The following is an 18191-nucleotide window of genomic DNA, read 5'->3' on the forward strand; positions in this document are numbered from 1 at the left end:
TGATTAAGCTTTGTCTCAAGAAAAATCAATTAATTGCAAAATTCGTCAATTTACATTCTTCGAAAAAACTCTCGCGTCAAATCTTCCATTACATGAAACAATTGAGGATTATTACTCTTGCACAATATTGTTTCGTCTCTTCATCCAATGATAATTGTATGTGCTTTTGGCTCAAAATTTGGTGTGATGTCTCTTGCACCAAGGGCTAACGAAATCGCATATTTGCAGTCAAAGAATTGTTTTTCTCTGAAGCTAAATGAGTTTTCTCTTTACGTCAAGAGCTTTCGCAGACCTATTTGAATGCGCGCAGCATTCATCGACTCCCTAAAGTCTGCCTTGTATCTCGGATTGACTTTGGGATATAAAATGGTTCGTTATTTCGCAGGTTAAATATAACCATAACGCATACCTATGTTTACAATTGTTATCCGTTGTTTAAATGACTTGCCCGCCTGCGTTTGTCTATTGTTAATAAACAGTAAAAAATAAACAGGTAGGAGCCTCCGTCGGCGTAATTAGTCGGTTTATTCAAATCACAAAGGGTTCTTCCGGTTCGAAATCGAATCGGCGTAACAACAAATCGGAAGTGGCGAGTGGGGAGCGGATAATAATATTGCGGCAACACTTTTATGTGAGTGTGTGTTGCCTCAATTGCCATCGAACACGGAATCGTTCCCTGAAACGCGATCATCAGTTCAATAGGTTCGGTAGTTCGCGTGTGAACAGAATTAAAAAAAAAAAACGCTTGTCTCCCGCGTCGATGGACATTAAATTTAAATTGGTGGTCAAAATTCAAAATTACGAAACGAACGAATAATTTGTTAAGCTGGCCCCCTCATTGTTTAAATTAATTTCTGTGAAGTGAGATCTAGAATCTGTACTTTCAGGTGTTTAGAATAATGTGATATTGTATTTAACTGAAATATTTGCATTTATTGCATCAGTGATTTAAGATATGAGGGAGTTAGCGATTGCTCTATCCGCGCCGCGACACAAATGATCTATCGTGACTCTCTCCATCAAAAAGTCAATATTTCTTTTTTCGTTCCAAATTTCGTATACCTACATGAAGCTCTAAAACATGATTCGCTTTTTTGAACTAAGTTGATGCTGACGTCTTTAGCCACTTCTCTAATAGTGATTCGACCATTTTTCAACACTTCTTCAACGCGTTCATCAATTATTGAAGTGCCGTGGAATCCAGAGCGAGGTTCTTCTCGGCCATTTTGGAACAACTTGTACCACTTATAAACATTTTTTTTGCGCAAAAGTAGATTCACCATATGCTGCTGTCAAGTGTTTTGTAGCACTGTATTCCATTTTTTACACAAAATTTTATACAAATTTTTTATTCCATTCTCTTGGCAGCAGACAAAACACATAAAACAAGCCTAACGCTGCTGTCTCACAAAAAAAAGTAAACCTGCAAACTGGCTGAAACTGTGAACTTCTTGGTGCCAAAGTATAAGTGTCGGTTATCGCACAGTCAAGTCAAAAATTTTCTCATAATTTAATATTTTCAAGCGAGTGATGAGTGATTCTGGAAACAATTGACAAAACAATATTAGACAAAACCCACCATAGTTCAAAAACAACCCTAACATACCAAATGTATTTTAAATGATGATTTACAAAAAATTGAAAGATCAACTTGCTATTTTGATAATTTAAACTTCATCAATGTTACAAAAATATACATTTTGTAATTTATAATGTTCCTCACAACGGTACATATTACCTACATTTTGGGCATTATTTTAGTTCGATTACAAGTTAATACCCTTTACGCAAAGTATTAAAGCCTAAAATCACAATCATCAATTTGACTACCACTACCTACTAATAGTTTCCTCAATTATGTTTGCGAAATCTAAAGTCAAAGTAAAAGCCAGGTATTAAAAAAATCAAAAATATATAGGATATCCAATATAAAAAATTATTTGTTTTAAAAACATTATACTTAAAGCATTAAATTTTACTTGAAAAGGTGCTTTGGAATTATTTTCATGGAGACATAAATTTTTCCAAAAAATTGGAATATCCATTCGCTGTTTTAACCATTATGTTTTTTTTTGTGAATATTTGAGGAGTTAAACCCCAGAAATTTCATTCTTTTCAACTGCGTGTGAATTTTATCCATTTGAACAAAATAAATGAAAATCGCGAGGTTTAAAAGAAAATATTCGATTTTTTTTTATAGGGGTGCTGTGGCGTCGTCGTCAAGACCAAAAAAATCCAAAAATCAATTTAAAAAAATTAGACACGAACGCAGGCCGGTCCGCTCATAAAGTGGCCATCGCATTATTTACTATAACTGCGACTAACTCGAATTCAATAACGCGAGTAATTAAATAACAGGCGAACGGTTCGTGAAGCCTGCCGACATATTGTTTAAAAAAAATGCTCGTCAACAACAAACGCGACCGATCCAACAAGAACGTGAAGTGGAAGAAGCTGGACGAAGTTGTGCTTGGCAACGCGAAGCTGAGATTTTGCCCGGATCAGTTGCAGAATTTGAATTATATTTTCAACAAGAAGCTCGAACGGGACACTGACAAATCTTTCGGTAAGTTATGCAAATATTGAGGGACAAGAATTTATAGGCGAATCAAACTCTCTAAAATGGAATTTTGCTCCTATCAACATAACTGCAGGCGCGGGCTGTGTCATCCAGGTTCTGTTCATTTGTTCTGTTGATTTATCAATGATAAGCAATGACGACGTTAAACTCTTCTTATCATTTAAAGTATATGTGATCGAGGCCGCCTAAATATGGAGTAAAAAATACGTTGTCTTCTTATTTAAAAAAAAGTGCAATGTCATTACTCCAAATAATTCCATCTCTGTGACGCTAGACCAGATATAATTCGTGGTCTTAGTGAAACGTTTCATGAAGAATATTCACCCTCACGTGTACCTGATTTAAGACTTGTTTGTCGAATTGGTTGCGGCAGACATTTTGAATCTTCTGTCTCGATTTGACCCTGCTTACTTTTATACTTTTATGTTGAATTATGGGTATGGCTCGTCGTGTAGTCTATGGCATATACGAGGTGTGTTCAAAAAGTAAGGCGACTTTTAAGTTTTATCAAAAAGTATTTTATTTATTTACCAAAATTAATGTTGCCCCCCTCAATTCAATCCCCACAATTGCACCTTCTGGTATAGCTTTGAGTTTTTCCAGCGATATTTTATTTATCTCCTCAATAGTTCCAAACCTCCTTCCTTACATGGTTTTTTTTTTGAGTTTCCGGTGAATATGGTGACTGGGCATGGTTGTGGTTTGGTTTTTGGACAAAAAATTGGAAATGATGAGTGAGCAGGAGCGTAATGGTGATACAAAATTTATAAATAGTTTTCCCACAGTTCCGGACTTCAAGGTAATACTCTTTATTGACCGTACGACCTTGTGGTAAGAACTCTAATCAAATAAAACAGTATGCAAAACCACGAGCACGAGCTAATAGAGATGTTGACATCATCAGCCACTTCTGTGATAGTGATTCGACGATTTTTAAGAACCATTTGTTTCATTTCTTCAACGCTTTCATCAGTTATTGAAGTGTTGGGGTGTCCAGAGCGAGGTTTGTCACCGACATCTTCTCGGCCATCTTGGAACAACTTGTAGCACTTACAATATATAATAATATGCAACAAGTGTGGTAAACGGCATTTGACTCACGAGTTTATTTGACACGAGCGGAGCGAGTGTTTAATAAACGAGCGCATTTTTCCTACAATTCTTTAATTGTAAAATCTGTTCCACACTTCCATAATAAATCACCAAAAATTAATAACTTGCTTTTAACCGATCTAAAATCGATTGTTGCGAAAGGGCAAGTTTACTAATTGAATTAAAAAATGCTTTTAATAATCTTGGTCTTGGACAGTGAACAGTCCCAAGATCACCTTCACAGAGCCAGTGGCTCGAATGGTCAATTCACTATCAATATGGTTCACTAGGTTCTCATGACCACACTTCGTGTAGATCTCTGGGATAGATTTGCATAGATACAAATAATCGTACTCTATCGTTGTCGTCTCTACTGATTTTGAACTCATGCATATACCAGAGCAATTCTAATGGCAATGTTAATAAAATTATTCCTCAATTTATTTACAGTGAAACAATTTGAATTTGTTAGTTTTTTTTTAAATGTTGCGTCACCCTTTCCACGTCCACATTCCTTTTATTGATTATAATTGTTAAACTCTGATTTTGGGCCAACTGAAACTGGTTATGTTTAGATATCAATTAATTAGTCATTATATGACTCGAACAGCATTTAATATTAAAACTATGTGTAAAGTATTTTGACATTTTCTTTTAAATCCGGTATCGCAGGGTGGAGTAAGGCGGCTCCCCTGGCCACCTCAAAAATTAACCCCTTTTTTTTGTTCTTTTCTTCTAATAATTATTAAAAAAAAATTAAGCTTCCCCAAAATTTTGGTAAATTTAGTTAAAGTTGGTCAAAAATAAATCAACTTGATGTTTAAAAGTCACAAAAAATAATAAAAAGCTTACATTTGAAATAAAAAAATATCGTAATTTCATTGTGAAAATTACAGATACCTCTCTACGATAGTCTAAAATATCTTTGATAAGGCAGTTCCTCTCATTGAAGATAACTGTTACAAATAACAAAACATTATGTAAATATTTAAATAATTCTTAAATATATACAAAATATCGCATTTCTCATCTTTCCCAACATTGAGTGACGTGTTTGTCAGAACAATGACTCCAAACACTTCCTTTTTTGTTAAGCCGCTAAGCTATTATCATATTAACGACTAATAAAAGTGTTTTGGATTACATTGTTTATCATTATACCGAACCAAATTATGATTGATTGTTTCTGTAAATTGTCGCAAACGACTGACATGTTTCAAAAGGAGACTCTTTTCTTTTAATTTCCAGAAAAATCTCTCCGACTGGCGAAATCAGTCACTGAGAGGTTGGTACAACGCCTTGCGTGTGGAGCAGGCATGATCGATGTCAGATTTAGCTCTAAATATTTGATCTGCAACGGTAGCATGCAAAACGAAGTGAGTATGAATCAATCGACGATGGGTGAGATGTTTAAAAATGCTTTAAATGGTTGGCAAGAATGGCAAGAATGACAAGAATTGAAAAAGAATGTAATGTATTAAATAAATACTTCTGTGGATTTGTTTTTATTTTGAAATTATGTACTTGAGATCTTTTACCTATATGACGAAAAACTCTGTAATAATATATAAACATTGATGTCCAATCTTCGAAAGGGTGTAAACAGAAATCAAATTTTGTTAATTACAGGACCTTTCTCATAACCTGTCATACACGTTAAGACTTGACGGTCTTTCGACACCCACGTTGTACGAGAGTGACCCAACTCCCAAGTATGGAGTGATAGAGACGGATCGCGACTGTCCCGTAGGATATAGCAGGATCCGTCTCCAGTCCTCTACGTTAAAATCCTGGAAGGAGTACACAAACTCTGGCGGATATTTGAGGAGGTTGGAATTTTTTTGCTCCTGCATACTGTTTTGATATTGCACCATTTTAGAGATAAAGTCCAAGCAAGGCTGGTAGAACTTTTGGCCATGGCAGCCACCCAAGAAACCCCAAATTCGTTGTTGCAAGTAGACGAGTCTACCTACTGTGGAATACCTGGCAAAGTGGTAGACTCGTGTACTCTGCGATATATTCTAGACGTACCGTCTAAGCAACATGTTTATAATGGCCCTGGTAAGTGAGTGTTTTCTGGTTTTGACTTGCAAAATTCTTATTACATTCGCCAGTTGCCTTTTCGCTATAAGCAAGTGCAAATGCAATGCATTGAATTTTTCTAAGTTTCCTCGTATTATTTAAATTTAGTGGTTTTTGGAAAGTTAAGAGAGCATTTAAGGTGCTTTAATAAGATGGTTATAACTTATTGTTGTAATTGTTAAATTTTGGAGAACCGTCAGTGATAACTTTATGAACATAAAAGCCTTACACAAACCACATGACAAAAGTGAGTAAACTTAGTAAATATGTACATACAACTGACTAATTCGTATACAAGTGCACTTTCTTCTTCTTGTTCCCGTACAGGGTTATTCATTATATTTTGACACACGGGGTTAATTTTGAAACAGAAAAAAGAGTGTAAATACAAAGGTTTGAAGATTTTTGCTCTATTATCTTATGCAAATGCCAGAAAAAAACAAATGATTATCGCAAACTGTCAAAATGACAACAACATCTTTTTTTTATAGGATGCTCTATATATTATTAGCCTAAATCGTAGATCATTTTTCCTGTTTATTGACATTTTATTTAGCAGTTTTTGAGATATTTCAGTTTAAAAATAATTATCATTCGATTTCTTTACAATAGCCATATTGTTTAAAAATGGTCTTGATAGCAACCATATTTTCTATGTTTGCAATTGTTTTAACAATGTTCTATTTTTGACAATTAATCAATACTAAAGATCTGCAGCGCAAGTTAAATAACTTAAGATATTTCAAATGGGTAGAAACAATAAGAATATCAATAATTAATGCTAAACATTTTCCACATAAGCTCCATTATTTTCTATGCAATATTTCCTTTCAATTTCCTTTTAATACACGATATGACAAAATCAGGGTTTTCTCTGTTTAGATCTTGTAAAACGGCATTAAGTATTTCTCTTATCACTTGTAAACTTTTTGGCCCTGTAATAATAAATTTTATTTTTTAAGTATCGATTCAGGTCGGGGCTGTTGGCCCCAGCTGAACGCGGGTGGGCGTGGATTCTCGCTGCAAGCACCGCCCATCGGGTCAGAGTGGGGGAAAGATTGGAGCGTTCCCGTCCCTACTTTAAGTTTCTACACCGATGCTAATAGATAAAAAATTCAGATTTGAGATTTTGACTAGCGATTTTGACATCGCCTTTTAGATGTTAAGTTATCTTCTTCTCTATGTACAGGGTTATTCATTATATTTTGACACTTACCTACACGGTTAATTTTCAAAGATAGACAAAAATGTGTAAATACAAAAGCTTGCAGATTTTTGCTCTAATATCTTATGCAGATGCCTGAAAAAACAAACGACGACCGCAAGCTGTCAAAACGACAGCATCATCATTTTTTAATAATGGAATGCACTATGTATTATTATATTACAAATAGATCTTTGCTTCCTGATTTTAAAAACATATAGTTTATTGACATTTCATTCAGCCATTTTTGAGATATTGTCTAAAAATGGTCAAGCCTCCCTTGTTAGCAACCATATTATATATTACCTATGTTTGCAATGGTTTTTAAAATTTTCTACTTTTGACATCTAATCAAGACTAAAGATCTGCGGCGTAAGTTAAATAAGATATTTCAAATGGGTTATACTGAGGAAGTAAAACGCCAAATAATAAAATTATATTATTCTAAGAATAAATAAATATATTAATAATTAATGCTAAACATTTTCCACAAAACTTCCATTATTTTCTATACATCGGGCAATATTTCCTTTCAATTTCCTATTAATACACGAGATGATAAAATCAGGGATTTCTCGTTTAGATCTTGTAAAACGATAAATTTTTCTCTTATCACTTGTACACTTTTACACCTATTATGATAAATTTTATTTAAGTATCCCCACAAACAAAATTCACAAGGATTCAGGTCGGGGTTGTTGACAGGCTATTTGATAGTTCTTTGGCTACCTATCCAATGTCTATATTTATTATTTAGATAATGGGTAACCGGTTGGACATTATGTGGAGGTGCGCCATCTTGATGCCAAATTTAATTTAAATAATTTCTAACTGGCACATTTTCTAACAACTCTTCTATTTCTCTTGCAGGGAAATTTAAATATCGTTGGCCATTCAAGGATCCTTTGTGTATAATTGGTCCGACCACCATATTGTTCCACATACCACACCATTTATTAACTGATGTCTGCCATTGGATTTTCACTGCCTGCATTTTGTGTGGACCAAAAATGTTTATTCTTCTTATTAAATACACCTGCTATTGTGAACGAAGCTTCATCCGTAAATATTATTTTGTTTAGAAAATTTCCATCTTCTTGAGATCTATATATTGCAGTGCAAAATTTGCGTTTTATGTTCATCGGTTAAATTTTGCATTGGAAGGAACTTATCCGGGTAAAACTTATGATATTTTAGCGATCGTTGAATGTTACTATAGGACTTTCCGGGATAATTTTTTAGCATCAGGTATAGAATATTCAGGATTTTCTAAAAATATAAAAATTAAGAAAGTAGTACTCAAAGTCATGATGTGATCGTAATAGTATAATTTAATTTGAAGTAAGATATTGAGGTCTTCGTCAAAATTTTTTTCTATTGTCCTGGTCTTCCGTGTGAAACTATTATGGTGCTCAAATTGTTTAGTTACATTTTTAATTGTATTTAATGAAAGAACTCTTATACCCGGATACATTTGTCGATATTCTCTTTTAACCCTTGCAACATTGTGCCCGTTTGAATAATATAATTTTAATATTTGGCGTCTTTCTTCCTCAATATAACCCATTTGAAATAACTTATGTTACGCACTCTTTGCGGTCTTGAGAATGTGTAGGTGAATTTATCTGCTCTTTCTATGTGAATCACGTCCAATGTTAACGTTGAACATATGTAGGTTTTTGGAGATCATCATAAATTTTGATTTGCTCTGCTCTCCTACCTTATCAGCGATCAAGATCATATCATGCCAGATCAGTCCTATAAGAGGGATGACAATAACAAATCTGTATGGTGTAGGAACTTTATTTGTGCCACTTGGTTCCAATGAGTGGTATATGCTTCTTGTCTATATAGCATCTTTTGAGGAGCTGCATTAATTTGAGGTGCAATTTTGGGCAAGTACTACTATCGTCTTGTACATAACCCTCTTATAATTGTAGATCGCTTACGTTTCTTCCACATTTTGCATACATTTTTTATCGAATGAGCAGTATAACACCATGATGTCATTAATTTAAATTATCAAAGTTAGGAGGTGTGAGAGATGAAATTTTCGTTAATTGTGTTTGAGGTGGCAACGTGCCGAGATTTCCAGACACGCGCGACTTTCGTTTGGCGATCGTGGATGAACCCAACGGTATCAAAATGAGGGTGGAGTTTTTGTCGCCAGCCTTATCGGATATAGCGTTAACGGTTCGAATATTGGTGGCCGTGGGAGTGGACGCTTGGCCGTCCACCAGCGATTTCCCTTCCAGGATACCATTGGGCCATCCAGACTGTTTGCTCTATTACAAATCCGCCCAAACAGTGAGGGAAAAACTTGTTAATAATAAAAATAAAATATTTTATTTGGATTGTTTAGGGTTTATATCTTGTGGGGTACGGCGTGCACTCGTCGGCTTGGCAGATGAGGGTACCAGCAGCGGAATACACCCTCCTGAATCATTATGGCGTAAACAGCGTCGTCAGAACCATTCTCGACATACTCTACGAAATTCTTGAAGATATTGACCGATCCAGAGGTCTGAGAAAACCCGTTAGTAATAGCGTATACTTGGTTATGGTTTCATGCCTCAAACGGGAGCAAAGTTGCGTTCAGCCATTCGCTACGTTAAAAAATAATCAAGATAAAAATATGCCGGAAACTTGAAAATTCTCAGTTTTGGTTGATTTAAGAAACTTGGGTAAAACTCTGTATTATCCAAATAGCTAATAGATAACCTAATTTGCATTTTGCGCGAACTTCTTAAACGGTCTTCTTGGTTGAAAGACAAATTTTAAACCTAACTTCCAGGAAATAAATTCAAAATAAATATTATTTATTTGTATTATTTATTTATTTATAATAGAACAACTCGTAAATGCTGTCTACCATAAACATTTATAAAGGACAATAGCATCTCTGTTATATATACTAAGTACAGCCAAATAATAACAAACAGGATTTGACGGGTGTATCATCGTATCATCAAAAGTCCAATTAAAATTTTAGTGTTTTTTTTTGGTACCTTTGTAGGTCATTTTTCGGTTACGGTTCGTTCTCACAGAGATTTTATCGTTTTATCAGTGGGTTTCAATGGCGTAACATCCTAATTAATGCGGTGGAAATTTTATAGTTACACTAAATTCATTTAATTTTTAAGTTGCATTGAATTTTTTAGCGCACTAGGTATCCATAATTCTCAAACTGCATAAAATAAAATTATGTGTTATTTCAGACGTTGCTTTTTATGTTATCCAGATATCGTACAAAATACTCAACAGATATATGCTTTTCACGATCTTGTTGGAAGAACTGGAGGAAAATTCCAAATCAACTTTCCAAGATTTGATCGCATGGTCGCCGCCGTATCTTTCGACGTTAGTCCTCAAAATGCTGGACAAGATTATCGGCAGACTACAATCGGAGTTCCAACCAAACTATTTTTTCAAATCGGCGAATTTATTGGTCAACCCGGGTCACTGGTGCGACGACGACTTCGTTCTAGAAGCTAATAACGTCAAAGGATACATGATACGGCTCTTTGACGAATCTCTAATGTCGAATAAAGGTAAAACCTTAAATACATACTCCGAATTCATATTTCATTATCGCGCAAAGTCTTGTATGCCTTGCAGCGAGTTGGAAATAAAATTAAACCTTATCACAAAAAAGCAAAGATCGAACTACAATTTCTGATTTGTTCCTTATCACCATTAGTATAGGGGTAACATTCACAACGTATATTCAAAATAATATTTATTTCCATGAAATTTGCTTTGGCTAACTCACTAAAAATCTTCAACAGCAGTGAAGATGAAATCAATGATGCAATGCAAAATTTTTGTGGCTGATATCCTTATTGCATTTAATTTTTACAGAAAAATTGAAAAAAAAAGTTTCTAAGCAATTTCATTTTAGAGATAGCATGAATACTAGATTATTTCCCCACTGAACGAAATGACATCATCATCAATTTTTGACGCTGAAATAGTCTTTGCGACTGACTGAACTTGACAGGATCCATTGAGTGTTATACCATGACCAGAAATATTGTATTTTTACGTATGCTAAATTCATTGAATTAGATGTGGTGCCAGTAAACCGTCAACAAAAATTGATGGAATTTTAGTGTGCTATCTAGAGCTAGCAAAATTTCACGAATGAAGGTTTTATCATAGCCTAATGTTTTTACAATTGTTTTTGTTATTAAAATCTCCAGATGATTAGGTAGATGGAATAGAATTATAATGGGTGTGATCTTAATTTTCATTAGTAATTATAGGTATAAGGCAAATGCCCCTTGCATTTTTTGAATCATTAAAGATCAGATGTTTTAAATTAACTTTGCCTACTGTTCATTACTCCAAAACCGCAGCATCTTATAAATTACCCTGCCGAGCAGACTCCTACCCGTAACCATCCGTCCTAGAAATTCATCTACCTACACTAACAAGCGGGATATTAGTATGTTTTTAATCTTTTTTACCCAGCAATTCTTGAAAGATGTATATAAAAAAAGTTAGTACAAAGTAACAATTTGGTATGTTCTATTTCATTGCATTTCTACATAGTATCATTATTAATATTCAAAATACTAAATATTATGATAATAAAGTATCAGTCACCATCGCTACTGGCGTTCACGATAAATATTTTCTTCTTTTATTACTCATTTTTCATAGTTAGTCCAGCCTTGTACTGATATTTTAGTTACCTCTTGCCGAATTACGTTTATGGTAATATCATTAAATTTTGGTAAATTGTTATTTCTTCTTTCAACTCAGACCAAATCATCTCAATCGGGTTAAATTTACAATGATATGGGGGCAATCTCAAGATTTTATATCGATTTTGTTGTGCTATCGAACCGCGAATATAATTTATAGTCCTAAAAAAAGACTGTGACAAATCGAAGAACTATATAGAAGACTCAAAAATGCAAGAAGAATGTTGTTAATCGACAGGACACAAGACAAAAATGAATATTTTCAAACCTACCTTTAAGATAAATAGAGTACAGGTACTTACCCTTACCCTTTGAACTATCCAGTGAAAACAGCCTCACAGGATCAAAGCTCGAGAATGAGGTACTTAAATACGTCCTTACTGGAAGGCACCACATTGAAGTGGCTCCGTAATATATACGAACATATTTAGATTAAAGTCTTAAGAACGATACATATCACCTGATGTTAAAATAAACGCTTTTACTTATTCGAATTTAAAGCGGTTCATTTAAGTTTCAAATAAAAATTTCAAGTTTCTATCAATATCAACATCTGCCGGGATAGATTTTATCACAGTCGGTCCTGCGAAGGTCTGCCGTTAAGGTACTGTAAAATACATAAAAAGTCAAAGCAGTAAATTCATAGTAAACGAAGAGCGGACATTTTCCTGCCGAAGTGGCATCTAGCTAATCTATATTGCAGGTAACAGGGAATTCAATAACCTGCTGTTATCTCAGGAAACCGAAATGGTACTGCTATATAAGTGGAAGGAGCTAATCGACGGGTTATTACCACCTTCAGGCACGAGGGGGCGTAGATTCTGTTTTGCAGGTATACAATTTAAATTTAATTAAGTTTAATTATTCATTCTATGATTTTATTTGTTGTTTTAATTTGCGGTTTCGATCGAACCTGAGAAAATTTTATTTTACAGGATCGAAAAGTAAACAACATATAGCACATACTCAGTATACAAATAGACAGCTGGAATATATAGCCCTTTTATTGCATAGTATGGTGAAGGTTAAACAAAGTATTCTGCAGGTAAACTTGAATTTAATTTGAACAGGCTCGGGATTAATTATGTATTTTCTAAATAGGCTGACCAGGATCTGAGCGCAGAGTCTGCGGTTTCCGTGGAGTTTGCGAAAGAGAATTACATAGAAGATATCATTTACATTCTAGTTAACTTAATGGATCAAGCCAAAGAACAGTATTTCCTCAAACAGTCTAATCCCACCCTGAGCAAAAACAAACTTAAAATTAAGCTAAATTTCACCCAATACACATCGAAGTTGGTGAATCAGATTAGAAAGGATAAGGAGCTTCAAGCGTTTCAGCCCGAGGACGATCTCAGTATGGTGAAAATAATTTTGAAATTGCTCTACAGGGCGATGGATCACAATAAAAAATGTCTCGGTCCGATAATGAGGCCGTATTTGAACAACATATTTACTACTTCGCATTCGTTATCATGTCACCTCGAGCAAATAAAAGAAAGGCTCAGGAACGACGAGATCGAAGCTATGGGTTTGTTTTCCGAACTGGTGAACCACGCTAAGATAACACCGGCTCAAGGGTTGATAGATTCCGTGAATAAAGAGTGGACATGGGCTAAAAATATGTTAAGTATGGTAAGCATCAAGCGAACCAAAACTAGCGTTGACTCTGAAGTTTAAGTTTGGATAATGTTTGTTCGTTCTAGTTAAACATTCTGTTGATCATATATATATTGCTAAATATGAACATTATGCAATATTTCCTCTAATATTTCTATTGATTAAGCGACCTACCATTCTGATAGATGAAGATGGCGCATATTGCGTATGTATTATGAGTTTTTAATATAGAAAACACTATGTTTGATGGTCGTTCTAATTAATTGATACTGGGGTGAGTCAGTCAATCATTAAATAAGATTAGTTGGAGCTACATGGTTTGTATAAATTGATGGATACTTACTCAAAACAGTCACACAAAAAATAGAATTTAACGATTTTCAGAGTTCCGTATCTTCAGACCAAATAAAGAATTCCAATCTGCGCATTATTCACTATCACTGGAATTGTGAGAGGATTTTTAAAATGATATGATTTTAACTGTTGGTTAACGTGACGTTGAATATCGTTTGAAATTTCAAGTAGAAGAAGATAGAAGATTTTCAATATCTTTATCAGTTTTTTTAACATTTTACCGGTTTTGCCATTTTGTGGGTGCGATTTTTGTTTGCATCAAATCCTGTCCAATCGTAATGGTATGTTACGGACCCAATATTTAGTTCCTAGTTGACTCACACGTTATATGATAATAGAAGGTCGGGGGCATTAGTGTTGGGTCGAGGTGTACCTCAAGGTTCTCTTCTCGAACCTTTATTCTTTGTTATCTTTACTTCAGATGTGATTGAATAGATTGAGTAACCCAATTATATGCAAGTTTCCCAAGATCTGACGCTGCTGTTAAAAAGAAGTTAAATAGAAGTTAAAACGGGCTAATGTTAAATCCAAATAAGTCGGTCATTATTTAATTCGGACCTTTTAAAGATTGGGCTAGTAAGCGGCTTGACATTTCAATCAATAATGTTAAGATACCGGTTGCTTCCGAATACAAAAACTTGGCTGTTATTTTTGATAATAAATTAATGTTCAAGGTTCATGTTTGTAAAATTATACAAACAGGTTATTGTAACTTAATGAACTTATACAAAAACAAACATATTCTTAACAGAAAAAAAAAACATTGTCTGAAGCATTGGTTTTGTGGAGTTGGCCACTAAACCTTAACTAAAATTACAAAAAGTGCAAAACTCAAAACCATGTTAGTGAAAAGCTGAAAGAATTACGCTGCTCAAAACTAAAGAGCTGGAATATTTGATGGAAAAAATTACAACCCGGAGTACTGTCCATAATCGTTGCACTCGTTTTAACATTCTTTATAAGATACCAGAAATTGTATGAGTTATATTTTTGTACTTTTGTTAAATGTAGATTAGCTTGTCAATTTTATTGCTATAATCATTGTCCTATTGTTTAAATTTTTGTTTTTGTCTATTTCAACAGTATTACTCTTTTCCCACGTTTACTGGTATTGTTAATGTATTGTTATTGTTAGCTCATACCTATTTATTTATTATATTTGTGGTAAAATCTGGCTTATTGTGAGTTAATTGAATATATTTGCTTACATGAAGCTTAAGTTAACAGCTCAGATGCCCTTTGTTGAGTGAAAAATAAAACCGTATTTATTTATTTATTTGTAATTGACGAATTGAGGACTCTGATTTGCGACCTGTACACTTTCTTCTAGGTAGAAAAAAACACCCTGAGGTTGGTGTTTGTTGCCGATCGAGGAAAGGTTTACAGGCACATTCTATCTTTACCGTCATACACCAAGACCGAAGGTGAGGAAATCACGGATAAAGGGAACAAAACGAGGCATGTTATTAGAAGGAGTACGTTGCCAGCTAGAACCTATTTCAATTCGCTATTGAACGGTTGTAAGTTGCAAGATCATTTTTCGCTGTTTGTGCATATTTTGAATGTTATAGCCAATAAATACCGAAATTCTGAAGTGCCCCAACACGAAATATTAAAGTCAGCAAGTCCGATGTCTCTCATCTTTAGCAAAAAACATCGTAGGGGACAACATAGAGGCAGCGGCGATATACTCAGAAGTATGGCGTCTATGCACAAATTGAACGTGAGTCGTAAAAGGAAATCAATTAAAATTTCATTTAAATATGACCTTTTGTTCTGTCAGCATTCAAGCGTATTATGGTCTGTTCATAGATATAAGAAAGTGACCAATTGCTTTTGAACGGGATTATCCAAGGGTGGTCATTAACATACAATGCAACAAGATTATTACCTAAAGTTTCGGAATTTAAATTCAGGTAAAATTGTGGTCCGTAATAGAAAATAATTTTATACCTACCTGTGTTTAATATTGTTTGGTTTGGTATGCTACTTAGTTTAAGTTTATTAGTAATCATTCTTATTTCGTGTGTAATTAAGCGTGTGTTGAATCGTGAGCGAATTATGCACAATATGTGCGAGTCTAGTGTATCTCAGAGATGCTCCCACCCAAATGTAGAAAACACTATCCCATTGAGATTAAGGAAGTTATAAACAATGTTTATTTGACTCTCATTGAACGCGGTGCCAACAAGCAAGCATCTTTAGAAGAAACGGCCACATTGACGAAAATTCCAACATCAACTGTATGGAAAATTGTGAATAATCCCGTTTCAGCGAGGAAAAAAAGAAGCGATGCTGACATTTTCTCGAGTGTAGATGAAAGTGATCAATATATAAAATTTACCAGTTCTACGAGGAACAGAGCGTGCCTACATTAGATATCTTAATTAGTAGGCTTGAAAAAAATCAAACCGGTATTAGATGTGGAAGAACTACCTTATGGAAGTATATTCGACACATGGGTTTTAGATTTAAAAAAGATATATCAAAAGGCACGTTTTAATGGAATCTTTTAGAATTCGGAAATGGCGACTGGAATATCTAGAAAAAATTAGGATTTACAGAGAACAACAAAGGCCAATTATTTACTTGGATGAAACCTGGTTCGACACTTATGATGCCCCGGAAAAGGGTTGGGTTGACTCAACTGATAAGTGTAAAACAAACGCGCCATCAAAAAGAGGTAAAAGAATAACTATTTTGCATGGGGGCTCTAAAGATGGTTGGATTCCAAATGGACTTTCTGTGTCTGCGAAAAATATTAAAGATTCTTCTCTGGATTATCATGAAGACACCACCGCTGATTTATTTGGAAGTTGGTTTAAAAACAAACTAGTTCCAAACATTCCTCATAATAGCGTAATTGTAATGTACAATGCAAGTTATCATAGTAGACAGTTGACTAAAACCCCTTCCTTATGTGACACAAAAGCAACAATCCAAAACTACATGTATAATAACGACATTTATTTTCACGAAGATTATACCAAAAAGCAATTAAATGAGGTTCTACAAAGCTTGAACTTACAAAAGGAATACGTCTGTGATAATTATGCAAAAAATCTAGGGCATACAGTTTTAAGGCTTCCACCTCACCACTGTATATTTAATCCCATTGAACATATTTTTCACCAACTGAAATCTGAACAATGTTTTTCCCCGTATTAACTCCAATGTCCTCAAACTTATATAGAAACCGAAGTTTTTAACATCCCTCCAAAAAGTTGGGCAAATTCTGTTAAACATATAGAAAAAGCAGAACAATCGTATATCCATATTGCAAATAATATATAACAAATAATAATTCGAAGAGGCGATGATAGCGACAGTGATACTGATATATAATTTTAAGTAATTTAAGTAGGTAATAAAAATAATTTGCAATTTTATTTTAGATTTTAACATTAATACATACATAACTAAATAAATATTGTTTAGTATGTTTCCTAACAAAACCCCAAATAATTAAATTCTAAGCAAAGTACGTACCTGTTCGGCCATATTTCATTCTTATAGCTTGCTCGGGTCTTTCCTTAATTCGTATCAGTTAGTCACTTTCTTATATCTATGAACAGACTTTACCTATTATTAAAATACAATATAAGTAAATGGTAAATCCAGAAATAATTGACTTGAATAATTTTAATATAAATTAAAGTGTCTCTTCATTGGAAATTAGAAATATTTCCTCAATAAAGAGGATCGAATAATTGTTTTGGTGAAAACCCAATTCAACATGCGCTCTTTGTCTGTATAATATTTGTAATAATTGTATTTCTAAATTTTGTTGTCTTTAGAGCCGAAAGATATACAGACTTCATTAATGTGTGTGATATATATATTTGCAGGTTGTTTTCCCAAATATCCGTATGTTTATGTTCAGGTATTTCAAGAGGCAGCGTCGAACCTGCCCCAAGAGGACCGATCGGAACTTCAAGAGATGATACAGATGTTCCATCAATCGAAGCTGAAGAAATCTTTGAACAAAAAATGGTCTCAAACACTCCCGCATCTCTCCAGCGGCGGCAGAGTGAGACCTCAAGGCGAAGCGGTTCAACGGTACACCCCCAAAGAGGAGAGCGCCGGAATACGCGCGGACTCTGAAGATGGTCAAGCTTTTGAAATGACTAAAGTAAAAGCTGGAAGTTTGCTCGGGACATGCCGGGCTGCCAGATTAAGGGAAGATTCTAGTGTGTTCTTGCTGGAGGATAGTTTCAAGGTGAAAGCCTTGCTAAATAAATCAGAATCCTTCAAATATTAAACGATTATTGCAAATTCAATACACGAAGAATGTCTTGAATACTAACTAACCACTTGCCATTGTGTACAGTTGTTGAACTATCGGTTTAAGCTTGGAAATAAAAATCTTTTTTTTTTTACTCTGGTGTTTTCCTTAATATAAACTTAAATTTGTACCCCCACTCTAAAGTACCGTCTTACTACCGGCAATCAAACACTCGCAAAGTGTTACTTTAACGCATCAGGTTTATTCAACATAGTCTCAAATCAGGGGAGTTTCCGTTACTTTAGTCACGATTGATGTTTCTTG

The 18191-nt window shown here is 34.4% G+C and overlaps 1 protein-coding gene across 5 annotated transcripts; it reads left to right on the forward strand.

The window, feature by feature from the left end:
• Positions 1–630: 630 nt before the first annotated feature.
• On the forward strand, positions 631–17993 carry LOC132700218 (uncharacterized). 5 transcript variants are annotated; one of them, XM_060667424.1, is made up of 13 exons: positions 631–702; positions 2201–2566; positions 4922–5049; positions 5303–5502; positions 5553–5734; positions 9031–9266; positions 9322–9495; positions 10201–10510; positions 12372–12500; positions 12604–12713; positions 12770–13303; positions 14973–15365; positions 17526–17993. In XM_060667424.1, the coding sequence occupies exons 2-13, from the start codon at positions 2401–2403 to the stop codon at positions 17901–17903; spliced, it is 2940 nt and encodes a 979-aa protein (XP_060523407.1). In that variant the 5' UTR covers positions 631–702; positions 2201–2400; the 3' UTR covers positions 17904–17993. The 5 variants fall into 5 exon arrangements, with proteins under 5 accessions (XP_060523407.1, XP_060523408.1, XP_060523409.1 ...); XM_060667425.1 differs by having other exon boundaries at positions 648–2566; positions 14973–15162; positions 15214–15365; XM_060667426.1 differs by having other exon boundaries at positions 648–2566; positions 14973–15159; positions 15214–15365.
• Positions 17994–18191: the final 198 nt, after the last annotated feature.

The sequence above is a fragment of the Cylas formicarius genome, unplaced genomic scaffold (genome assembly GCF_029955315.1).
Source record: "Cylas formicarius isolate icCylForm1 unplaced genomic scaffold, icCylForm1.1 PGA_scaffold_3__17_contigs__length_32017465, whole genome shotgun sequence".
Classification (NCBI taxonomy): Eukaryota; Metazoa; Arthropoda; class Insecta; order Coleoptera; family Brentidae; genus Cylas; species Cylas formicarius.